The 27,639-nt window shown below is 36.4% G+C and overlaps 1 protein-coding gene across 2 annotated transcripts in view; it reads right to left on the reverse strand.

Moving 5' to 3' along the window:
• Positions 1 to 324: 324 nt before the first annotated feature.
• Positions 325 to 27,639, reverse strand: part of Satb2 (SATB homeobox 2) — a 176,000-nt gene continuing 148,685 nt past the window's right edge. For both annotated transcript variants that reach the window (XM_048808248.1, XM_015481199.2), the window contains exon 11: positions 325 to 3,324. In XM_048808248.1, the coding sequence (XP_048664205.1) occupies positions 2,863 to 3,324 (462 nt within the window). In that variant the 3' untranslated portion in view covers positions 325 to 2,862. The remainder of the gene's footprint in view (positions 3,325 to 27,639) is intronic.

The raw sequence follows: 27,639 nt of genomic DNA on the forward strand, positions 1-27,639 counted from the left end.
CATGCATCGCACAGAACTTGAACATCTGTAATTGCGGGTGCTGCTGTCTCATTTCTAAAATAAGGGTTCAGATTTTCCTTAGGCTCACCAGGTCTTGCTCTACATGAAAAACTAAATGGGAAAGAAGGCAACGCCCAGTAAAATACTTGACAAACAAAGTCAGATTTATTGAATGCGTTTTATTTTAACAACCAAAAAAATTCTAACAGCCTAACAATGCACATAAGTTAAAAATTAATTATCACTTAGTGATAACAAAGATAGTTGATTTACATGGAAAAAAGAACATTTACAATATGTTAATCCTTATTCACATTGTTGATACTGCAATAAAACACAATTTGTTTTTTTTTTTCATTTCACAAAAAAAAAAAAAGGCGGGAAATTGTGCTTTGTCAAGAGGCACTACAAGAGAAAGTTTCTTCTTCCAAATAGATATTATATGACAGATATTGAATAAATAGACATATATGCATTGTAATTCGCAAAGATCTGGCAAGACCACAGGCTAAAATGCCCACAGATTCACTTAGAACCACTGCAAACTTGGCAGTGAAATTAAAAAATAAAAGGCAAGACTTAGCATTGAAAAATACCTAATAAATTTTTGGTTGAAGTGTAAAAGATACCAAATGCGGATGCCATCAATAGATGAACCACCTCGTAAGAGCTTGGCAAAATCGGTTTCAATGATGTGTACAGAGTGACCTTCAGCAACAGTGTAAGAAGACAATTTGGAAAGAGTAACTCGGAGATCAGGAAGCAGCAACCATGGACTTTCTGATTAAAGCTGCAGCATACTACAGAAAAAGAAAGGATGGGCCCAGGGCTTAACTGCAAACAGCCATCCTTTTGCAAAGATACATGACACTCATGTCAAGATAATTTTTTTAAACATCATTATTTGAAAAAGTACAGGAAAATGTCCCTTTAAAAACTCCAGAGGTTACTGAGCAGCTAGAATTAGCTTGTATTGCAACATGTCTTCTCCCTGTATATTGTAAGTTCTGAGTTAATATCTACACATAGAGGTTTTTTTTTTAACTCCTACCTTTTATACCTTTCAAATATATAAATAGTATTAACAGTTATATTACAATGTTTGTGTAGTAAACAGAAAATAACTTTCAAAGTGATATTGCATGAGGTCTTTGACAAGGTTGCATGAGAGCACAACTAAAAAAAAAAAAAATTAAATCATGTGGGACTGTTGAGTGGCCATTGGAAAGCACGGAGCAGGTTCACTAGGCCAGTCCTGAAGGGAAATCTCCTCTTGCAATTACTGTATGTGGGAAGTAATGCTACTGGTGCTTCCAATGGAAGCTGAAAGAGAGCTGGAGAACTATAGCAGATTGCAGCTTTAATGCTCATTCCACTAAACATCCAGTTGGCATTAGTTCTGCTTTACGTCAGGTAATTGCTATGTGGGTAACTGGGACAGTGTTTCCGTTCATGATGAGTAGGTGATTCTACTGAAATCGCTTCACTTACTCTATGGCCTGGAGCTGCACAATGATTCAAAAACAGGTTCTTGTTAGGGCTGCAATACCAGGGAAAGGGACAGAGGCTTGGAAGATCAAGGACTGAAAAATGTTTGGCTTAAGTGGATGGAATGTGTACAAAGAGGAAGTTCAAAGTGAAATAGAAATAAGAAATGATTTGGGGAAAGGGAGGACAAAGATCGATTTGAGAGGGAGCCCCTTTAACCGGGCAGCAATTTCTTTCCTAACTTAACATTACATTGAACTATTTTTCTATTAAAAAAAAAAAAAAAAACAGCAACAACGAACAACTTTTAAATGAGCAGGCTTAATAATTTTAAGATCTGAAGCCACAAGCAGGTAAATAAATTTCACAACAAAATGTGGCTCATAGAATGAATTCCATCTGTCCAATGTCAAAACTGTCATCTATCAAGACTGCACTAAATGGACAAGTTTCCTCTGCACTTAATTTCAGCTTTACTTATCTGGAATTCTTCAGAAATGCATCTGTTTACTACAGTGATGACAAACTGAATAACGGAACGTAGCAAGTCATTTTATTGAGTTATTGTATATGTTCATTGTGTCTTTCTGAGTAATTTGACTTATATTGTTTGAATGTGCCCTGATTTTTTTCACTTTACTTTCTTCTTTTCTTTTTTTTTTCTTTTTTGGCAGTGTTGATTTATTTTGTTAAATACATACCTCAAAAATTTTACCCATTAAGCTGCCAGATAGGAAGCCATAGAATAAAAAAAAAAAAATCAGGGACAAACACAAAAAAATAAATAGGAATTCAAAAATAGTCACCCCACCCTGAGAGCAGGCCGCAGTTTATCAAAAAGCCAAAGCGACTCACTGTGAAGTGGTTTTTTTAATACATAAACAAGTCTTTTCTTTAAGAACTCATTTCACAGTCTATTCTTTCAGATTGTAAAGTTCTCTGTCCCATGCAATTTCAATATATATATGTAAATATAGAGATATATACATATACATATACACACACACTTGTAGCTTCCTTCATTTGTTTCGTAGGTCTTCTCATCCTAGAACTTGCCTGATGTCTCTTCCGTAAGTGCAAGGATAACGAAGGCAGAGTCTCCTGTGATTACAATTACTATGGTCCAGTCAACTGTAAAAGTGTAACACTTTAGTGTCTTTGCCAAGGCGATGTCTGATTCAGAAATACTGAACTTATTCAGTCTATCGGTGTATCCTGTGCAACAAAGAAATGTCATAAAGAGTAAGAAAAATAAAACAGACATAAAAAGACAAAAATAAAATAAAGCCAAAAAAATTTTTTTTTTTTTTTTTAAAGAAACTAAAACAGAAAATCCTTGGACCGGGGTATTGCTTTGCCTGGTAGGAGTTCACATTATCTCTGGTCGATCTCAGCAGGCGCAGCCTTGCTTTTCTCGGCGCCTTCCTCCTCGCCCTCCACTTTGTACATCTCCTCGGAGCCCTCCTCGCTGTCATTCTCCTCCGACTCGGTCAGCAGCTCCTCGTCCTTATACTCGGCCACGTCCACCGCAGAGCCCAGGTGCTCCTTCAGCTTCCCATGGTGTTTCACATGGTACCTCTGGTTCTGGAAGAACTTGATGATGGTGTGTTTGGGGAGATCGAGCTGGGCCGAGAGGGTGTGGATGGCTTCCTGGTCAGGGTACAGGCCGACATCATGAATAAAGCTTTGGAGGATCCCCAGGGCTTCTAAGGAGATCTTTGTGCGAGATCTGGGCTTTTTGGCACAGCTGTCTTCGGTGGGAGGAGGTGGGGGAGGCGCTTCTTCTCGGGGAGGGGAACTCTCCTTGGTTGGCTGTGACTGCTGTCTGTGAAGGACCTGATAAATAAAAGGGGGGAAAAAACGAACATTTGACTCATGATTTTACCTTTCAAAAGTCACCAGCCCACTGCAAAAAATGTGCAATCTAGAAATCTACTTAGGCTGCAGTCATTTGTAAAGTCAAATTTTGGAACACCTAAACAACGTCTGGAGATGGGCAGGATCTTATCTATAGGACAAGGGCTCAACTCTAGTCATGTCTGCCAGCATTTAAATTCTGAGGCACAAAGAAGCTAAGTCATTTGCTGCCCAAGGTCATCTAAATTCAAGCAACCTGGCTTCAGAGTCTTCCCTACCTTTAACCACACCAAGAGATGCCACCTCTCTGGAAGTTAATGACAAAGACTGGACATGGAGGAAAACTGTGCTCTACAATAAGATCCCAGAGGCTCAAGTCTAGACTTTTCTACTTAGCTGGGTGTCCTTGGGTAAGTCACATCTGTGGACTTCAATTCCATCATTTACAAAGGAAGGATAAGAAACTGACTCCCAGGAATGTTGTAAGTATTGATTTTTTGTATTGAAGGGCACAATGGATATAAGCAACAGTGTTCTTAAATTAGGGATAGGCAAATTTTTTCAGTAAAGGGCCAGAGAGTAAATATTGTTGACTTTGCAGGACTACACAATATCTTACACAGTTCATCAACTCTTTCCAATCTAAGTAAGCAAGCATGGGTGTGTTTCAATAAGGCTGAATTTGGCCTATGATCATAGTTTACCAGTAGATCATAATCACAAGCACCAACAGACTCATAATTATTCTTCAAGTGTTAGAAATAGTTGGGACTTGAACTAGAGAAATGAATCCTTTGTACAATCAGGAATAACTATTTTCTTTTAGTCTTGACTTTGCTCCTTAAACAATATACATACAATTTCAAAATCACTTTTCTAGTTTTCACAATTTAAATAATTTATCTTTTATTTCTACCTATTCATCATTCATGTAAAAAGATTCTACCCAGGTAATTTTACTCTTGATCTTCACCATTACTGCTTCACCACTGTTTCTCTATGTGAAAGGTTTCTCTATGTGAAAAAATTTCCCATTCTAATATTAATTTACTAACTCCTTCAGTCTAAAGAAAGAGAGGGATATGGGGAGACCATCAGACCTCTCACCACAGGTCTGTGACAGGGACTTCGTGGAGAGGGAACATGACATCAGGTGAGGAACCTCAGCATTGCACACACCTTAACAACTCCAGCACATCGTACAAGTAGAAGGCTACCATGACTGTACCTAGTAAACTGTGTGAGGTCACCTCCAGAGGCAACTGCCACACTCTCTATGCTCAGACCTTTTAGAATAGTGAGTCTAACCTTTGAAAAACACATTTCTTCTTTTACCAGACTCTCATATTTTATGCAATATTTTTTTCATACTACACCCACAATTAAACATTTTCCAGAGTTCAGGGCAAATCAGTCCAATCAGTGAAGAAAACATGTCTAGTTAAAAATTCAATTATAGCATCATCCACCAACATCCCTACCCACCATCAGGCACTACTCATGTGACCCAACTTTTTTTTCTTTTACTAAGAAGCACCAACATCAAAGCAAGCAATGAGGGGGGGTGGGGGAACCTCTGACATTTATCCCAGTCTCAGAGGTCTATGATGAAAAATTACTTCCCCATCAAGTGAAAATGTTAGCCTTTTACAGAAGATTTAATAAATATTAGATAAAATAAAGTAACAAGAGAAAAGGTTTCAATTGGTTCAAATAATCTTCTTCAAATAATAATCAAAAGCAGAATGAGAATATCTGTCCTAATGAAAGCTGATGGCTGGTGGCAGAAAGAAGTCTGAAACACAGGGCTGTAAAATGGTGGCACTAACGTCCAAATAATGTTGACCAATTAAAATCAGCGTTCTTAGCATTTTCTTTACCACTTTCAACTAAGAGTAAACTCATGTGGTCTGTTGTGGTAAGCTGGCATCAGCAAAAAAGTGAGACCCGTTACTTCAACATCCTAATTATCCCCGCCAGGGAAAGTGGAGCTGCGTGTGGGCTTGCCCTGCTCATGTTGGCTTTGACAGCAGGAAGGTATTTGCTCTGAAGCCGTGATGTGGGCGACATGAGCAATGCACTAAATAACCTCTGTGGCTGCAGGTGAGGATTGTCATTTTTGGTGAGAAACAAAGAGAAACTGGCATTAGGTACAGAATACATGCTCGAAATACATATATTCTAGCACGAGTACTCCCTATTAGAGCAATTGCGTTAATTGGAAAACAAAAGAGAATTAAAATGCCCCATTTTCTAAATTATGCTTGCCTTCTGTAGTAAAAGTCAGCATAACGGTTCCATTTAATTGAATAATTAGATTGGTTCTTTAGGGGTTTTCCGTTGTGCATTGGTTAGATTTAAAGAGATTTTCCAAAACTATACTTTGAAGTTACTATAATCTTTCTGAATGATAGCATTTGTTCTTCTCCTTAGGCCCAATCCATTGCACTCCTCCTCCTCCTCCTCCTGACTTCTTAGAACTGAGCATAGAAATACATATGCACAGAAAAAGTGAAATATGAAATAGAGAAAGAACAAGTATAATAGCTACCACTTGCTGAATTCCTATTCTGGGCCATGCAATTCTAAAAACTTTACATGGATTAATCAGAATTTAATCCTACAGTTCTTCATGAAGGTGTTATTTGGATTAGCTGGAAACATACATCATCTCCAGAGAATCCTCTGATTTGGAAATCATAAGCATAGGGAGATGTCAGCCTGAGAAAGTGGGTTTCCAGGGGACACTGGAGGACTAGGAAGATGTTTCTTAAGAGAAATAACATCAAGAGAGATTCTCTAAGAAGTAAAAATGTAGTTTCTGGTCAGGCAGCATAGAATAGTGATTTGGGCGACATGACAATATCTACGTGAAGGTGATTATGTGATAATTCTACCACCTTCTAACAGAAAAGGGAAAAGCAGTCAAAATATAAAATGACAAAATGGGCATCTCTGAAGTGAAACTGCCTTGTGAGTCACCAAAAAGCCAGAGCGGAGCTTTTTCTCTTATGCTGCCACTTTTCTTTGGCTATAACTCCCTTTTAACCACAATATACATAATATCCAAGATGAAATGATTCCCAAAGTTATCTGTCCCAACTATCTTCATTCCTCCAAAATGTTCTAATTACTCCAGGCAGAGAATGATTGTCTTTAGACAATAATTCCTAACAAAAGCACTGTGTAATGTCCTCTCTAGTCAATTGCTAAGAATCTTCTTAACATCATGTAGTGCTTTCTTTGAGTGGAGTAAGTACTTTGTGCCAAAATGGAGTCCAGGAGTCGAGCTTAATGCCTATAAGACGTCTTCCCTGGGGAGGAAATGGCTCCAGCCACTCTCCTAAAACTCCCAGGAAAAGGGCAAAATCCAGCCAACTTTTCTTCTTTTTCACACATCTTTGACTAAATAATATCAATTCTTTTAGCTCTTCTTCACAAGACAGGTTTCTGAACTCCTGCTTAACTGAATCCTATGTTTTTCTGTCTGAATTTCCCAGAGCATGTTCCCAATTCCCACTTAGTTAATTTGAATGAATCAAGTCTGGTCTGTGTTCCTAGCAAGTGCTTGGAGGGTTGTGTCACTGATTCCTCGTGAATGGACATATTAACTGTCCTGTTCCTAAGCTCATTTGACAGTGCAGAGATATATTTCTGGAGAGTTAATTGTTTAAGTCACTGAATTCACAATTACTTCAACCAAGATAGAGAATGCCCTGCTGACTTGAGAAGAGACATCCTCTTCTACAACTATTTCTGCACACACTCAAGTTGTAGTAATTCTGGGATTTAGCTGAACATCATCCCAACTCCTTATATAAAACTGTCCAAATCTATAGACTTTCCAGTTTCATCCTGTTCCCCTTTTTCAAAACAGGCCCAGTGGAGAGGGGAAAATGGCCTATTGGTAGCACCCACTAAAGCTAATTGCACATACACTGCGTAAAAACAGAAATGAGTGCTTTGTCCTCCTAAAAATATGTTTATAACAGTTTTAATCACAAAATCCCCAAACTGGAAGCAACAGAAATATCTACCAATAGATTGGATAAATTGTGGCAAACTCACAAATAGAGCAGTGTGAAACATACTGCTATATGCACCAATGTGGGTAACTATCACAGATTTATTGTTGAGTGAAAGAAGTCAGATAAGAGGAGGAAGACTATATTATTCCACTTATGTGAAAGTCAAGAATGAGTAAAAAACCTAGAAAATACTCAAGGACAGGAAAAAAATAGGAAAAACCTACAATGACAAATGTTAGTATAATGTTTACCTATGAATTCTACTGAGTGAAGGGGTGGGAGATAAGACTGCAGGGATGCAGAAAACATTCTCTATATTGACTTGGATGTTGACTGAAAGGATGTACATGTGTCTAAAAGATTATTGAGCTTAAGATCTATGCATTTTCCTGTATGTAAATTACACCATATCAATAAAAAATGCTTAATAGACCTAGTAGTTGACCCTTACCTATTTCTAAGGTACAACACCTCTCCTCCTGTGATTTTCCCAAATAATGAAAGGTATCATTTTGTAAAGATAGCTATCCATTCCTTTTTACTCTTGATCTTTGTACATATCAAAGACCATCAATTCATCCCAGGTTTATTTTGGTTTGAATTTTTCTCTATAATAGTTGAACTCAAATTAATCTAGTCCACAAACTCATTTCTGATAATGCCTGTAAAATGAGTCCTGGAAGCTTTATTTAAAAATCTTTTCCCTTTTCATAGCTTCTGTTTGATTTTCAATATGACAATTAGGGTTCACAGCAGTGAAGCTTCCAAAACAAAATAATAGTAGTGAAATCTTACTATGAGTCTAACACTGGCCTAAATTGCTATTTCGATTTTATGTTATTCTATTTCACAGTAATCCTGGAGGTAGATATTTTTATCCTCAATTTATAATGGGAAAACTGGAGTTCCAAATTTGTTTGAGATACATAGCTTATAAGCAGCAGAATTGAGTTTTTAAAGCAGCTGATTTTAAAGTCCATGCTTTAAACAGTATGTTTTCCTGCCTTCTATGAACAAGATTAGAAATAGAAAAGTTGAAAAAAGTCTCCAGAGTAGACAGACCACAAAGTATTTATTACTACCTGATACTCTAGTAATAAATACTACCTGAGCAATAATACAGCAATACACAGAGGACCACTGTGGGGAGGGAAAGGTATTTTGATCAGGTGACTCCAAGAAGGCTCCCCAAGGAGGCAGCATTGGAGCAGAGGCCTGGAGGAAGTGAGGGACAAGCCAAGAAGAATGCTCTAGATTAAAGGCTGAGAGACAAGAATATATGTGATACATTTGAAAAGCAATAAAAAGTCAGCTTATAGGATCTGTACTGCCCAAGACAGTGGCCACTGGCCACACACAACTATTTTTATTTAAATTAATTAAAGCTAAAAAAGAAAAACCTCAGCTCCTCAGTCACATCAGCCACATTTCTAGAGTTCTGTGGTGTCACTTCTGCACTACCATGCAGAATGGCACAGAGACAGGGTATTTCCATTATCACAAGCACTGTTGGACAACCTGTGCTAGAGAGAAATGACAACTGATAGGTAGCCAGGGCGTAGTACGTGGGGCATTGGCAAGCTACCATCAGGGTGATGCAAAGACTCATAACGAACTGTAACCTAGCCAAAAAGATTGGGAGTTGGAAACTGCTACTATTAGAGAGAAGGGGAATATTCATACATCCACATTCAAAGTAAGAAAAACCCAGCTGGTAATACATTACCAGATTTTCACCAATGTATCACAAATAGCAACATTATCACAACCAGAAGTGTGCACTGATTCTACTATTCTCAAAGGAATGGCTAATTTACATTTAACTGATGGATGCCTTCTTCATCCGTGCTGCTTATCATATTGAAAGCGAGTTACGTTGAAAACAATCAGACTTAACAGAGTAAAAAAAAGCAATGTATCTACTTATCAAGTCTTCATGGAATATCTACAATAATGGAACCTATTAATGTACCCAGCAATGAAGGGTTGACAAATAAGTTACGGGACACAAACAAATAGAAAGTTTAAAGCCTAGTAAGTTCCTTTTTATTTATTTACTGCAATCTCTTTGGGCTGAAATATGACACATATGTACATAAATGGACATGAAATTAGCAATGCAGGAAAAGAAGCTGTAAATATATTCAGGGGACATCAACTTCAAAATAAAACCCAGAAAGCTCCCTCTGACCAGTCACAAAGCACAATTATAATATAGACACATGTTGTTTCTCTGCCTTCAAAACTGAAAATTTTGAAAACAAAAGGACCTCATGGTACCATGACAAAAGCTGACTAAGAAAGATAAAGCAGCTCTTCTTAAAGCTCTCAGCGTTCAAATAGATTTTGAAGGCCTCAATGAAAACCAGCTGGGAGCCATGTGTAAAATATAATGGTTCTTGCCTGCAGGGAAGGAAGTAAGATCTTGAATGATTAAGTTTAGGAAAGTATATAATTCACTGTATCATTATGGGGTGAACAGGATTACTTATAATAAGCCAAGACTTTGTGGTCTTTTTTATATAGAGAAAATGAGAAATTATTAAGGAGGTGACTGTATAGGGTGGTGGATCCAATGCCGGAACAGGTTAAAACTGTTTCCCAGGTAACCACACATGCCTCTCCATGACAAGATTCACCCATAGGAGAAAATTTCACCCACAGTGTCTGGGCCTGAAGGATAAGCACAGCAATGGCAGAGGAGAACACAGACAAGATGATTTTTGTCTACATTTATTTTGCATTAATATCAGAATGACTTTGATTTGTTTCATTTCACCTCATCTATGACAACAAAATATAAAATAATGGGTTCAAAGAAGAAAAGCATTCTTCTACTAAAAGTTCCAAGAAAAAATACATTTGACAGTTATGAGAACAATTGGTTGAAAGTTCTTGTGCATAACTCAATTAGAACTTGCTAAATAGATAAGTATATGCTGTTATTTAAACAGTTTACTAGATATAAAGTATAATTAAAGTTTCAACAGTTTAGCTCTACCTTCTAAATATTACTTTTTCCAAAATCAGCATTAGAGACCATTAATTTTGGCCCTGACTTCAGCAGGGAAAACCTAATATTAATGATTAATAACTAATATAAATATTAATGTAATGATGATATATGTGTCTCACCAATTGGGCTGTGAGTTATGTGCTGGTACTCAGTGAGGGCTCTGTGTGTCTTGTTCTGCAGCACTAAACTCATTCCACGTTTTTTTTCCTTTACTTTCAGACCAGCTACTATGCCTGTTCAACACAATTATTTATTATTTTGTTTGATATTATCCCTTTTTAGTAAAACTACATCTAATAGGTAAAAATAGTTATCACTAGCTATAGTGATAACTCTAGTGTATATTAAGGGTGGGGATATGCTTTTTTTCATTTGTATATTAAAATAAAAATGTTATGGCATTACATAAACCATATATAACAGTATATAGAAGTGGTAAGCACAAGTTTTAGGGTTACAAACTTATGGTTTTGAATTCCCCAACCACAACTGCTTAGTAGACTTGTGTCTCTCAGCAAGTTACTCTGAGCCAGTGTTTCTTCATCTATAAAATCTTCCCTGTAGCATTAAGAGGATTCAGTGAGATAATATATGCTAAGTACTTAGTAGAATTTCTGTCATAAGTAAAGTTTCAATAAGTAGTAATTGTCATTTTAAAAATGTGAGGAGGGTTTAAGAACCAGCAGTAATTCGGGGACAAAATTAATGCATTTTTCTATTAATATACTTATAATAAAAAAAATTAGCAACAAATTAAAAAAATCTGTAATTTAACCTAAAAGATCTACAGGTCTACAAATAGGCATGTCTAGTAATGATTTTTCTTATTTCTCTTACTCATATACTCATAGACTAGATTTCTCTTATTTCTCTCACTCATATACTATATATATCTTTGTTCTTAACATGGCACCTAGCACATGGAAGTTACCACTGAAACATGTATCACATGGAATTGAACTTCAAGGTCATAATCCCACTCAAGGTGACACCTTCTATACATACAGTATGACATCCCTGTGGGAAGACATTCATTATTAGCAGTTCTCAAAACATGGTCTGCAGACCCCTGGGAGAATCCCTATACCTCATATTTTCATATTATTCACCTTTTTGATGGTGCTGAAATTTGCACGCATAGTACAAAATAATGGTGGAAAACTGGCCAGCAGCAATCAAGGCAGTGGCATCAAATGGTACCAGTAGCTGTGGTGTTCATTCCTGCAAGTTCATGGCAACAATGATGCTACTTTCATGTAAGAATATCCCTAATACAGCAGTAAAATTGTATTATGTATATTAAAGCTCAACATTGGAGTATATACCTGTTTAATACTTGGTGTGAGGAAATGAGACATTCACATAAAGCACTTTGAACCATACCCAAGCAATATGATTGTCTTGACAAAGCACTCATTCTCTAAGAAGAATGTTTGGGTTGCAGTTGTTTGAGTGGCAGGAGAAGCAGTCACCTTTATCATGGAATACCTTTTTTATCTAAAAGAACAACTAACAAAAATTGTATTCAGACTTGGGTATTTAGCAGACTTTTTCTTAAAAGCAAAGTAAGCCTGTCATTTCAAGAAAAAAAAATCTTATAGTATTGTTTGCCAGTGATAAAATTTGACCTTTCAAGAAAAAATTAGAAACTTGGAAAACTTATAACTGCCACCATAAGCCTAATAGCTTCCCAATACATCAAGATTTCTCTAATGATACTGGTGATTTAACAAAATGTTTTTAATTTTCTTTTTAAAGATGTTATACAATGAAATGTATCAAAATTTGTAAGATCTGCATAAAAGAGCAAACTAACATTTTCCAAGTGATCAATGCATGATGTTGCAAAGTCATGAATCAGTAAAAGATCCATTCAAAGTACAAGATAGACCAATGAATACACTAACAGACTAGGAAAGTATGAAGTGTTCAATACGGTTGCAGATTCAATTCCACTTTGCAACTAACCTTCAAGGAATTGCCACTTATAAAGTTTTTCTATAGTTATCAAAGAAGAATTTTGTAATTATCTAGAAAGGCTATTAAAATATTTCTTCCTTTTCTAATTACATGTTTGTCTGAGGCTTGATTTTCTTCATTGACTTCAACCAAAACCACATATTAAATTAAATGCAGAAGCAATTATGAAGATTCAGTTGCCTCTCATTAAAATACAGTACAATATTTGCAAAAAACATATAAAACACTGTTACTTTTCCATTTGTTTTAGAATTATAGCTATATTTTCAGAAAAATATATCATTCAATGTATGCATATTATCTATAATTATTTTTAAATTAGTAAACAGTTTTTAAATTTCTAAGAATTTCTAACACGGTAATAGTGATACATATATACATATAAAACAAAGTCTTGGGATGGTCAATAGTAACAGTACAAAGTGGTCTTGAGATCAGAACAGTTGAAAACTCTCATTACTATGTGAATCACACATAGCCCTACCTCCTCCTAAAGATAACCAGGCACTTTACTGTAAAATTCAGAAACACCCTGCCTTGAACCAAATTACCTAGAAAGCCCTTAGAGAACAGGAATAGGGGAAATTACACATGCATGATTTGCCTCTTAACTTTATCATTCATTTTCACAGGCAAAACATATTCTCCCAGGCATACAACTCAGCACTATTTCTAACTTCAAATGATGTTACTTGAGTTGGTTTTTATGGTTGTAATTTCACATCCTAACATTATAAGACTTATTAAAAACTATGGTTTAGTCTTGTTGCTTTTTTGGGATTGTACAGTATCCTAAGGTCAAAACTCAGGAAATCTGTTATTAAAGAAAAAAAAGAGGTATCCATGAAGTGATGACAAATTGCAGACTACAGGTGTTAGATTACATTTTGACTCCAGGCAGGTTTAATATAAGTTGGTTTCCTTTTACAATTGCTTTTAGCACATATCACTATAGGAAGGGGATTTTAAAAGAGAAAGAAAGGATAAAGGGGAAAAAAAGTGGTGCTCAATAAAAGAAGACCATGTCAAAAGAAATCAATACAAACAAGCAAAATGGTAGGAAGTCTAACATGGAAATATGTGTTCAATTTCATCCAGCCTTAGTCTGTGTTTCCTTTAATACTGTAACCAAGATACTACTGCAAGACTGTGTATGTTTTTAATGCAGTTTAATAATTGCTTCTCAAAATAAACACTCTGGTCAAAGATAAAAGCATAACAACACTGTGACACAATGATCTGTTAAAATGAACTTGGGTGTTGGAGGAAGCATGGATCTTGAAACAGCCTTTGGTATATATCATTTCCTCTTCAGTAATAAATTGAGAACAACTATACCAACCACTTTGGTATACTCTGGGATAAAAAACAAAAAGTGCTGCAGTTATTAACCTGATTATTGTGAGGGTCAAAATCCTTCAACACTAATGAGGGGGGAGAGTTAGCTACTTCTCAGCTGTAACGAGGTGAACTGATAATTAGCAGGGCTGGGATGAGTATCCAAACCTTAATCAAACAGACACCAAGAGGGCACAGACAATAGTCCTCTTTCCATGGAGCATGGGTGCATACTGAACCTAATAACAATTTTACCCTTGCTATTAAAAAAGCAGGGTTACTGCTCATTTAGGGCAAATGCAACAAAACCATTTCACACACATGAAAAACAGAATCCACGAGAGGTTCAGGAAGAGTGTCTCATAAGCACGCATGCATCCTTATGCCTGGGAGAAACTGCTCCCTGTTCCACCCTCTCCAATCTCCCTTGCCTTCCATCCATGAGCTTTCACATTCTCCCTGTTCCCACATACCTCCTCCAGACTATACCATTGTCTTCCCAGAACACAAAACTTAACCTAAATATTCACAGACAAGGCCTGTTGTTTGAAGGTCATATTCGAAACACAGATAATACTGAAGTGTCTTCTAAAGATTTTATATTTGTGTTAAAATGAGCAAAGAGTAGAATGGAAATGACAGGGCTGATGGTTACCTCTGTGAGTCTGACTTTTAAATGAATATAGGACTTGGTGTATTGGACTAATGCAGGAAAAGAGTGGCTTTGGCACTAGCCTGAATGAGAGAAGAGGCTCTTAAATAGTTAAAGATAAACAGGGTAACTAAATGAGGAGCACAAAAGTTTAAAATGACTTGGGTCCTAGGAATTCAAAATGGTATTAAAAGAACTAACCTGGAGATTCATAACAGCTCATCAATGGCAAAAGACCAAGCATGAAAGATGAGCAAAAGGTTCATGATAAGAATGACTCATTAAAATTCTTGAACAGTTAATTTTGTCGGCTGAATAATTCTCACTTGAAATAAAAATGTGAACCCAATCAATGCTAGTGATACATGATTTGTGAGCTCTGAAATTTTGATTTTTTTTAAATCAAGAAAACGGTGATGGCACCAGTGACATCACAATGATGTTGTTTTCCAGCTTCTTAAAGGATAGACTTTGGATTATTTAAGGAGAAAGGGTGTTTGGATTGGATTCTTTATTTGAATGAAAAAGTGTGTGGGGGGGGAAAGGTAACCCGTGTGTCTGAGGCCTCACGTCAGTCTCTTTAGAATCCCATGATTTCCTGTATATTTTTAACAGTTCGGGAACTCAGAAGTCAGAACAATCTGACAATTATAGTTAGTGAAAATATTAGATGCTCACCAATAAAATACTACCTCAGCATAGTTTTTGCTTTCTGGATGTAACCACTTAATAACAGGACTTCAGAAAACTGCACTGTGTGAATCAAACACATAAAAGTACAAATATTCCCTTTATAGAAAGCAAATCTTAAGCAGTATTTTATAATCAGCTACTCTGGTAAAAGACAAAATATCTGGCATTACCACACCACTGACAGATTACAGTTTATTATACCCTGAAGTCTGAACTGGGTAAACAAAGTCAAATGATCAAAGAAGAGTTTTTCCTCAGCCCATAAGGCAGTGGTCATTGGGCTCCAGGGAATGACAGCAGAGATTCCTTGTGGCTTAATGCTTAAAAGGTGTCAAATGAGGCTTTATCAAACATACTCTTTAATTTTCCACATCATTTAATTTTATCAGATACTGGCCTCCTTGGTATTGTTTTCGTTCAAGAGAAAAAGAAATGGAGCTGGGCACAGTGGCCCATGCCTGGAATCCCAGCAACTCCAGAAGCTGAGACAGGATGGTCACAAGTTCAAAGCTAGCCTCAGCAAAAGTGAGGCCCTAAGCAACTCAGTGAAACTCTGTCTCTAAATAAAATACAGAATAGGGCTGGGATGTGGCTTAGTGATGGAGTGCCCCTTAGTTCAATCCCGGGTACACCCCTCCCCCAAAAACAGAAATGGAAAAATGAAATGATATGAGATATTAGTTACCAAAAACTTACAGGCTGTCAATTCTAGAGTATTCTTTTCAATTCTAAACCACTTGTCATTAGTTACAGAGATGCTGATTTTACATTTTCCACATTAATGATCTTCCTAAAACAGGGTAAGGGGAGATTTTTTGATTCTACATTTTGTGTCAGGCACACCTGGGGAGACATGGAAAGTTGAAATAGCCAAACACATGAATCCCTCAAGAAAATGAGTTTTTTTTTCTCTCAGGGTGCGATCGATGGCTGATCCCTGGGAGGAGAAACCTCAGTTCTTGATTCCCCAGAGCAAAGTAACTAGACTGGCAATTCCTTTTCCCACAAGAAAGATTCCAGTATTGAAGCTGCAGATGACCAAGATATTCCCAAAAAGGCCAGTTACTCAGCATCCTTATCTCCTCAGATCCACAGAGCAAGTCCAATTTTGTCTCCACGCCACATTGCCTTGGCTTTTCGGAGCATATTTGCTCACTCTGGGTAGGTCGTCCTCAAAAGCTGGAACTGTCAAGTCATTATACTTTCAAATGTGAATTTGCTTAGGGGTAGATTTAATTTAATAGCTGAGAACTCAGTACAAAACAAACATACTTAGAAATGACATTAGCAGGGAATTAATCATTAATGCTCTCAACTGGTGTTCCAGACTAACCCCTTCAGGTTGCCCCAGCCAAGATCATAGAGATCTCACCGACGGCTGCTTCTTAAACTCCACATCTAGTCAATCCCATGTACTGATGATGATTCTTTTTAGACAGTTTTTGAATAAATATTCCCCTCTCTGTACTGCTATAATTCAGACCCTCATAATCTCTCGCCTGAATTACCATAACTTCTCCCAGAAGTCCTCCCTGCCATAGCCAACGGAGTATCTTGCTAAAGCCTAACGTGACCTTCAGACTGGACGGGGTTTCTTGGGTGTCCTAGGAAACTCTGAACCTGGCAGCAGCTTGTGCTTCTGTCCCATCTTGTTCCTTGTTCCTGGCCTTGCAGGTTGTGCACCAACCACATTCACGTGGTTCACATCCCCACCTTTGCGCCACTGTTCTGTTGTCCCCCTTTCTGGAAAGTTCCTCTAATGGCAAATTTGGTAAGTGATCCTTAACAGCACTATTTCTTGGCAGTCTCCTGGGTCCTCCAACTGGCCAGGTTTGGGATCTGCATAACCCTTTGAGGTTTTCTGTCCTTATATGTTGTATCATGGCCGTCCATTCTCGTTCCTCTCTCCACAGTGTCAAGGCACCATGCTTCAAATAAACAACTGAAACTCAAAACTTCTTAAATGTCCATAATTCTTTTGTACTTGCAATAGTCATATTAGGCAAACTGAAAGTTTTCTGACAATTTAGAACTCATCTAAATAGCTCTAAGGGGGGAAGGTAGCAAGTCCACATGGGCACTCATTAAAAATTATACTTATTCCTGGGAAAAATGGAATTACACTTAGTTTATAGTTATTTATTATAGGCACTTGTACAGTTTGCATAGGCTAATAATCTCATACAGTGATTCATGAAGTTCTCTAATTTCAAAAAAAATTACCTAATTGAAAATTACTTATACTGAAAAGATAAACATATATGGCATCATTGCTCTGAAAGATGAAAATTGACATATCTATCCTTTTGCTTCATTTTCCCTCTCCCCAACTATTTCTACTATCACTAGAACTCCAAAGGTCTGCAGCACTTTCTATGACAAGAAAATTTGCTGGAAGCAAAACAACAAATAAAAATTGGAGAATCCATATAAGACAAAGAATTAAACTGAAACATAATTTATAGAAGCTAGAAGTACTTTTTAAAACTGGATCATACGGATTACAATAAAATCTCAAGATGGTACTGGCTCTTGACTGAGTAAAATATGAGAGGATGTTGTCTATGTACAAAACCCTGAGTGTCTTGTCCAAAACAAATATTAAATGCCAAAATTATTTTCTTTGGAGTAGAATGAATAAAGTTAACCTGTGTGAAGAACCAACAAAGAAAGTAACAAAATTAATTCAAAGTATATATTTGTTGCTCTTACTTTGATTCAACCTCTATTGCTCTAACATGACACATTTCAAAGTAAGCGAAGCAAATGGTTTAGATTTCGAGCCATAAACTATTTCTACTGCATCTTGCCTGCCTTTGTAGCTTATTTATATTTTATCAAAATCTGTTTTTTAAAAATATTCAACTAAAACTAAATAAATCATGGATGTTAAGCACAGAAACTCTAGAAACCAAATATAAGCCATCTTGCTTATACTTAGATCAAAAAACATTTTGGCATTAAAGAACATTTTTGTTTTAAGGTACAGTGCTTCTAAGGTATTATATAATTACCATTCTGGAGAGCATAGTTTCTAGCTTTGTCAGGTCCTCTGTTGGAATTATAATTCCAGACTGAGCAGAGAATTCTATCAAAACTCTATTATCATATTAAAACACTTGATCATGTGTGCCTTCAAGAATCCCAACTTTCTATTTCTGAGAAGAGAACAGATTTAATGAAATATTTTTAAAGTAGAGCTGGTAAAGAGAATATTTGTGACAAGCACCGCCAAAAAGGCAATTCATATGACAGACACAGAAAAGGCAAAATTTACCACATGTACTGGAGCAATGGGCATTAAATAATCATCTCTGAATAAACTCTTTACAAATCAATACGGTCCTATTGGTCTAAACTAAGAATGGTATTGCCTAAAGGAAATCTCTAAGGTCAACCAGCAATTAACTGAAAGGTTTTGATTGAAAATGCTATTGACTGCTTTCATATCAGACAGCTTCCTGGTTATTATACTTCATGGGCTAAGTAGGTGCCAAGACATTAAACTGTCAATAATCTATTAATACTCGACCCTTGCGCTCACTCTCCCTCAATCTGCAGGCAAATGTATTCAAGCCAAGTACCTGTTTAGAACTAATGCAAATTCCCCAATCCTGACATGGAAATCATATCTTCATTACCCTTCAGTTTAAATGCCGGATAGTGTTGACAGAGTAGGAGAAAAATATGCACATAAGAAATGCTTATTCAGACAAGTTAAACTAACATTTGCTTTTTCAGGGATTGAAGAAGGGATAGAGAACGTGTCCTGGAACCGGACTTTCTTTCTAAGTCACATTTAACAGTTTCTAAATGGAGTATAATAAACATTTTACAAAGAGAAATGAGAAGTCCTTTAGAGAAAGGCTTATAGGTCCCTGCTGCTCAGCATCTGGGCAGCAGTCATACAATGTGGAGTGGGGGGAGAACTTTTAATGAATTTAATAGAGAAAAGCACTTTAATTAAATGCTGTCAAAGTGGATTGTATTAATGACCATACACAGAGGAATTTAAAGCCAGCCAAGTTTATTTAGCAAATAGAAACTGGGCTTTCGAAGGCTGCAAATATTTATGTTTCCGCAGTTGCAGTACATCTAGAAGATGATGGTGCCACATGAAACCATTGAGTTATTAGATATGATTTTATTTATTGTGTATTATTAAAGTTTCAAAGGCCTCAGGGGAGTCAGTTTCATTTTCAAAATGAAACACTGCATTTGATCAGAAAGGGTTAAGAAAGGCAAGTACTGTCCCTTGGTTTTCTTCTGTTACCTAGAACTTTGATGCAGGTGAGTGGTTAGTAGAGACAGCCATTTTTAGGTTCAGCCAGTCCAGATTCGTTTCATTGAATGGTAGTGACAAAGAAATCAATGACAGTATTTCTCCTGACTCCCCCCTCCCAACACACACACTTCATTTTCAGTGACTTGCCACTAAACATAATTCATTCTATTATATATAGTAATAAGCTGAAAAATGACAAAAGCTCTTAAAAATCTCCATGAAAATTTGGTTGCCATAACTTTCTTAATCAGAAACATGAATAGCATAAATTCTACAAAGTAAAAGGTATCAAATGTTTGACTTGGGGCAACAGGAAAAAAAGGGGTCTTCCTCAGTATCTTCTATCTGGAGGCTGACCACAGAACAAACCTATTATTAATGATAGAATTTTAAAAATAAACAAAAAAAACATGAGCTTTAATGCATGAAAGCTGTAAAAGATTGAAAAGCTGGTCTGGCTGGAAAAATACTGTGTGTGTCAGAATGATTTTCTCTACTTTTTGTAAAAATGTAATTATCCATGATACGCTATTATCCATGATAGGCTACAAGGATGAGGGCTCTCAAGGAACTCCACTGGAAACTGAGGATTCGCCTTTGGTCTTTGGTCTCTGACACCACCGTGTCTGAGAGACCATAAACCCTGGTAGTGATTTACCACATCCTTCGTGCAGTTATATATACACCCTTCCAGTCTGTCTTTAGATTTTAATTCAAAACATGAGAAAGGGGAAGAAGGGAAACGTGAGGATAGGAGAGAAAAAAAAAAGAAAACATAAAACCCAGCACCTATTTCCTTTCAAGAACAGAATAATGGTCACAAGTGGAGACTCTCAACTTTCTAAGCAAATAATCTAATTTTTAATCCTCCCCCCGTCCATGATATTTATTAATATCACATGTCTGATCTGTGTCTTTGTAGTTCTGGAACTTATAAGTAACTTTGCTTTTCCCATCTGTGCCAAGATGTTTCAGACTAGTCTTTGAAATGCTGCAAATGCAGATGAATAATGACATAAAATAGGAACTGATTACATAGACATTCTATATATGAGGAATGGCAACACAGAACACAGATGACATTACATGTTCATGTAGCATAATCTACTACTCTGCTTCACACATGCAAATACATGGAGATCACTGAAGTACACAGCATAACAGCTCCAGTCTCTCTGTTCTAGCAACTCAAAATATATGGGTTGACTTCTTGCATATAAAGTGACAAGAAAACTCTCCTGGTACACCCATGGTTCCAATGTGAAGATATATCAAGGAATTGTCAACTGATAGAACACACTGATACATTTGATCCAGATTATGTTTTACAAGCCAAAGAATCAGTCACTTTGCTTCTCTTTTGATTACTAAGAAAGTAATTGTTAACTTACCATGTGTACTGTTGGTTCTAGCCTCTCTCTCTCTCTCTCTCTCTGGGAGGTTTTCATTTTACATCTTTACTCAAATAAGGATTTTTTACTCAAATAAGGATTTGAGTAAAAATCAATTTTTACTCAAATAAGAATTCCTCCCATAAGTATACTCCCAAATTACATCTATCTGGAAATATTGAACATTGGTCCACCACAGTTCCTCCCACTTTTCTGTGGCTGTACTTTTGAGTATACTGCTGACATGAATTCCCAAAAAATGAGTTGAGAAAAACTACATTTTAAAAAATCCCTTGTGTGTGGACTTTGTACTTACATAGCATGTGCTCACCTTAGCATGCCATTCACTTAATTCATAACAGAAATAGGGAGACCTTTCCATATCCACATATATTTATCTTAAGTATCTGCATCATAGATTTTTATCTCCAAAAGTTGAAAGTGTTTTTAAAAAAACTGAATCCTCATTTTGAGTTCAGTTTGTCATATCAAAATATGTAACTCTCACAATAATTTGTCCCTTAGTTTTCAACTTAGAGTCCTCAAATCTGAATGACTGATGCTAAAAAAATCACAGAGTATGGACTCATTATGCTATACAATTCTGAAAAATGTATCCAACCAGATGCTCAGGTGAACCTTGTATATTTATACAGAACAATATAAAGACAAATCTTGAAATGAAGAAATAAATTGAAAGGATAGTACAAAAGGGAAAGAGTAGAACAACTGTTTTCTATACATACATATACGTATGTGTGTTTGTGTGTGTATAGTGGTATAGTGAACTGTAGTAATACCAGTCATTCAGTTCTTAAAACATCTGACCATTGTTTCACACAATAGTTTTCAGCATATTTTGTTTATAAAAAATGAAGACATGAATGGCCACAGAGCTTAAAACGGAAAAAAAACTGGTCTATTCAGTGCTGTGCTGGTAAATGTTTAACAACTGGCTTTCTGGAATGAAAGGCCCCAGTTGGATCTTTTGCCAATTTCTGTGAATAATCCCACCACCATCAGTTTCATACTATCAATGGTGTAACAATCAGTTTTCAAAATTCCTAAAAATTTAACCACCAGTTCCTGTGGGCTGGTATAAGTCCACTCCAGTGCACCCTGAGTCTACTGTAGAAAGAGATAACACGTCCTTCCTCCAACAAGCCATCTGCTGCTTCTCAGACCTGCTCACTGGAATCCCTTTGCCTGACCTGACTTACCTGTCATTTTCCCAGCCCCAAAGTAATCAGGATGACCCCCACGGGATATTCAATTCCACAAGAGATTCTACATGAGAAGGTGAAGGGTTATATGATTTACAGTGAATTAGATCTAGAAACAACTTGTGAAGAAATTGAACTTGTGACCTTAGAGCTGTCAAACCTATCCAGTTTGCTTGATCTCCCATTTTTAGGGTCAAACTGAGTAATAATAAAATAAATGAATTTCAGAACTTTGGCAGTTTTCCTTTAATTGAAAATGTGCTTTTCTATCATTACAAGGGGAAGTTCCAGACTTCAACTTAATAAAAATCAGCAGTAGTTTTCAGCTACATTAGATTTCCACACTAAACAGAAACAGCTGAAAGGCCACAGTAGGTAGGTTTGGCTGCAATAGTTTAAAACTCGGTGGCTGACTTTCTCTTGCAACTGTCATAACTATCAGTCATAAGAAAATCAACTGGATCTCTGAGTCCAGTAATATAAAGTGTTCATAATCTGTGATGTTATTGCTAGTTTGCTATTCCAAATGCATTTGAAACTCCTAGGAGCAATGTGGTTTTTGTTGTTGTTGTTGTTGTTATTTATACACTCATTAAAATACTGAAATGGGAATCAAAAACGGATAAACCAACCCACAGAATGAATGCTTCAGATAAAAAGTGTCTCTGAGATCATTTAATTCATGCTATAACCATTTACAGAACACTAGATGGAAACGAAACACAGAGAAATGCCTTCTCCAAATTCACGCACTCAGCCCTGGACTGGAGCCATGTCACTTACTGGACCCTTTTCTTTAATGTATCATTTTTTCCCTTCTCATTGGGTCATAGGTTCATTGACAGAGAGATAGAGAATAATTTTTATTCTTTATAAGATGTTCTGGTTTCTGAAACAATGCATAAGAGCTTTAGAGAGCAACAAACACATGGAAAAAGTTTAAATATTTGGAAAATGCTATGGTTTAGATGAGTACCCCACAAGGGTCCATGTGTTAAAGAGCTGGTCCCCTGGGTGATGTTACTGGAAGGTGGTAGAACATTTAGGAGATGGTTCCTTATAAGAAGTCCTCAGGTCACTGAGGGCATGTCCTCCAAAGGTATTGTGGGACTCCTCTATTCTTTTCTCTCTTCTGTGTCCTGGCCCAAGAGGTAAGCATTTTGCTATACCATGTGCTCCAACCATGATGTGCTGCCCTAACCAATTGCTTTGAACCAATGGGGCCACTTGATCTTGGACTGAAACCTCCAGAACCATGAGCCAAAATAAATCTTTTTTCTTTAAAGTCAATTTCTTTATAAGTCAATTTCATCAGAGTGACACAAAGCTAACTAATATAGGAACTCTTTACTTAAAAGTCATACCACACTTAGGCTTAAGCAAATCCCGGCCATCTATTTTAAATGTACTTTTAAAAGTTTAGACCATAAAACCTTGATCTGAAAAGAAGCAATTATATTTGTTTCCACCATTACATAAGTAAGACATCAAAATTTTTCAAAATTAAAATCAACTGTTATATTTACCATCAGGCTCTAACCCTGTGGCTTTCAATTGTGAACTATAACTTGTTTTACAATTTGCTGTGAATAGTCCTTCAAGTGATATGTTTCCATCAATCGTTAAAATCATAAAGTTTATATTTGTCTTACTTTCTTTTTTTTTCTTTTAATTAGAACTGACTCTATATTCTTTCTACAATGATGCTACACTTTCTACTATTCATAATGTCCGTCCACTCTGGTTTCTTTACATATGTAGAAGGGAAAGAGGTAGAATTCCAGGTGATGACACCAGGAATGAAGTCACTCACAAGAAGTTAACCCATGTTATTCTCAGCATAGAAGACCCTGCCAAGAGTGTCCCAAGATCTTAACAAATTCTGCATCTTTGCTCTCCCTGTCACCATAAGTAAAATCCTTAAAAGTCTGTACTCTCATTTCTTTGCTAGCCCATAAGCAACTCAAGACCAGATAATATTTCTGTTCCTTTGAGTCCATTATAGGTGAACACAGAGCTGTAGTTATAGATGCTTATTTAATGCTAGAGCAAAGGGACTCAAACATAGTTGCCACAAGGCAGCTTCAGAAATTCATGGATTCCAATCTGCTTCAACTTCAGCAGAAGTCCCAGAGATTGCACAGAAGCTCAGTGGTCTTTTTTGCTTTTTAAAAGTTTAAATACATTAAGGAAAAAAGAATAGTAACCAACTTTTTTTTATACTCAGTGGCACTTTATTATGCCATACAGAGGAATTTTATTCAGAACTAAGAAGAAAAGTTCTCACTTTTAAATAACTTATAATGGCTTTTAAAAGATTTTTAAATGTAGAAAGGACATAATGAAGCAAAACAGCTCTGAGTCTCTCAATCTGTCTCAAACAATTGTATAACATGCAAACAACAGAGGTCAGGCATGCTCTCAGATCTTGCTGTTGTAAAATGTGCTGAGACCACCCTTGTTAACTCTGGGTTCTTTTGAATAAATATTATTCCCTTTATCCTCAAGATTAATCTTACTAATGCTCAGATTCTATTGACATTTCTCAGGCGCTTACATACAAACACCATCTCATTTAAATCTCATTTAATTCCCATAAATTTGAGGGTTGTTATGACTATTTCCAGAAATTTTATGTGGCCTCTGCAATATCAGAGCTCCAATTCCAGTGGTAGTCCTAGAATTTAAACCCAAGTCTTCTGAAGCTAGAGTGGACTTCCCTCTTTTTCATCTTGGTTCTGGCAAAGCTATAGTTTCAGTCTCCTTGGATGAGATCTTTGACAATTTATATCACTTAAATTTTATAAGAAAAGAATAAAGGTTAAAAGAAATGTAATTTTCATTTGGACCTTCAATTTTTATTGAGACATTTTAAAATCGAGCAGTTCAAAATGTTTTATCCAGGCTAAATTAGCAGGTATTTGTGGATCAAGTTATTTCAGTTTTATCAGGTTCCCCATAGGTAGCTTCACAAGTCCCAGAAAGGTAGCTGGGGCTGAGTTCCCAAGCTACTTTCCACCTCTATTTCCAGTGCAATCATCTCCCAGTTTTATGGATCTGAGTAATCACACCCGAGTCAGAGTATGTGAAATAAAGGTCCAGCACTGACCAAACAGCCCAACCATGGGAACTTCATCCATCCTCGCCCACTTCCCTTCTCTGTAGATGTGCATTTCTGTTTCTTTTGCAAAGACCATGAATACCTTTCACATCAATAATGACCTATGCAGGAGAGACACTCTGATAGAAAATTTAAGGTAGAAATGTGAAGCAGACCCCTATTATCCTAGAACAGTATGCAGTTTTCTGTCAAACATCTCACTATTAGGAGAGGCTAGTTTATACAACTCATCTGCTAAGGGCCAAAGCTCCAGTCAGTGCATCCCAATGAGCTAAATGGTTTGGTTGGTGGACCAAAAATGAATTGGTCTTTACCCAGTCCTAAGTAATAAGGTTGCTACTTGCAGAAATCACTCTAGGTAGAGAGGATAAATATGAACAAGACAAAAAAAGAAAGAAAAAAGAAAAAGAAATGTCCATGTGGTCAGGCAAAATTATAGATGGAGTGGACACTCTTACTTATCCAGTTGTTTTCCATCAGAACTACGTTTTTAAATGCCACTTGATCACTAATCAATACATATAATTCCTTGCAGTGTTATAAAAATCACTGTAGACTCTATATGATAGGTTCAGAAGGTCAGTTTGCTTCGGTAATTTCAAATAGCCATTTTTTAAAGGTAATATTGCTTTTTTCTGAGAAGTTCAACACATTTTAGAGATATTATCCAGTTCATTCTAAACAGCTAGGTAAAAACTGCAGCCAAGAGATGCAACCCAAGGTCAGGACAAGGAGAAGAAATAGAACCTATGGATCCCACTAAGTTATAGTCTGAATTTTGCATTAATTCAAGGGAGCAAGGGAAAAAAACCCAGAAATCTGTTTAAAAATGCACTCTGAATAAAGAAGAAAATTACTTAATATACATGTGAAATTCTGTTTCATTCACTGTTATACTAGTGGTGCCTAGAATAATACCTGGCACAAAGAAGGAGCTCGACAAATACTTGTTGAGTGAACAAGTAAAAATGTGAAAATAAAAACGATCAGTCATCTCAATCACGTCTGTACCATGAAGCCTGAGAATAGGTTTATTGATCAATTTTAATCCTCTTTTCCTAAAGCCACACTTGGTAGGAATCTAGGGAAGCATCAAGGAATGTGTTTTCCTTCTCTCAGATAAAACGTGAGGAGGTCCTTGACAAGGATGACACATGTCTATCTGCAAGGGTCCTCATTTTGGCTTAGGCTCCCCACTGTTGCTTTTCCTAGGTGGAGAGAAATGGCAGTCTATATTCAAACATACTTCCTACCTTGGTCTCTTTATTTTCTCTTTCTCATTGCCTCATGAAGTTCACATTTAATGTCTGTCCCTTCACAAAATGTATTAGCCATTGCCCTTTGGTTTTTCAGGTTAAAAAAAAAAGAATGTTTTAGAATATTCAAAAGAGGGAAGGGAAGGAGAAAAAGGCAGGCAAGCAGGCACAGAAACGTGGAGTTGACCAAAAGAATAATAGTAAGAATGTCCCCTAGCAAATCCCATGGCATTTTTTTTTTTTTTAAAAGACAACTGTGCTTTGTGCTTCTGGTATGCTCTTTAGTCTTATTTTCCTATCAGATCATCAAAAAGAGATTGAAATGCCAAAGGTTTTGTATTATATGTAGTTTTTGTATTAAATGTAGTTTTATTTAATATCATCAAGAGGAAAAGAATATGAAAACGTGTCTAAGAAGTACCCTGCTGTCCCAAACTTTAAAAAATAGGCAATATTTTATTAATATAGAAAGACAATATTCCTAATTAGAATAAGTTATACCCCATGTATGTATACTATGCCAAAATACATTCTACTGTCATGTACAACTAAAAAAACAAACAAATAAATTTAAAACAAAAAAATAATGTATATTAGTGATTTTGTGGTTTCTGAGCATTAGACAGTGTGCAACTTGATCTATTGGTACTGATATAAATAATAAGCTAATTCTGATTCTTCCCCTTACCTATGAGGCAGTGTTAGGCCAAAAGCCTTCTGTTTAAATGTGGGAATCTAAAGAACAGGGAGTGTATAAACCCAAAGAGTGAGTAGCAGCAAATATACTGCTTCTCAAAATGTAAAATATCAAAATTAGACTACTATTTAAAGAGACACAGCAAATATGGGAGCACAGATAACTGAAGAAACCAAGGTTCCTCTGTTCCCTTAAGGGGAGGAAGACTGGGAAAAGTGGAACCCAGCTGTTTGACATTTTACTTCCAACCAGGGGCTAATCCTGGATGTTTAATTTGGGAAGGTGATGTATTATGAAGTTTCAGCCACTGGAGGGGAGCTCTGCTTGGCAAAGACACTAGAATGATCCCATGAAGAATGAAAAGTAAAAAGCTAAACTCCAATTATTAAAATGAGAAGCTAAAAAAAATGAGAAGCTCATAAAATGTTGAACCCACTCCAAAGGAAAAAAAATTTTAAGTAGACTCAAAAATGACTACCATAAAAATTTAAAGTTTTTGTCAGTATCTATAGCACAGTGACTAAATATGTGGAAATACACAATGGACGTTAGAAAAATTGCAATGAAATAAAAAGTTATAATGCTCTACAAACATACAGAACTTAAAAATACCC

This window comes from Marmota marmota, unplaced genomic scaffold (assembly GCF_001458135.2).
Source record: "Marmota marmota marmota unplaced genomic scaffold, marMar, whole genome shotgun sequence".
Taxonomy (NCBI): Eukaryota; Metazoa; Chordata; class Mammalia; order Rodentia; family Sciuridae; genus Marmota; species Marmota marmota.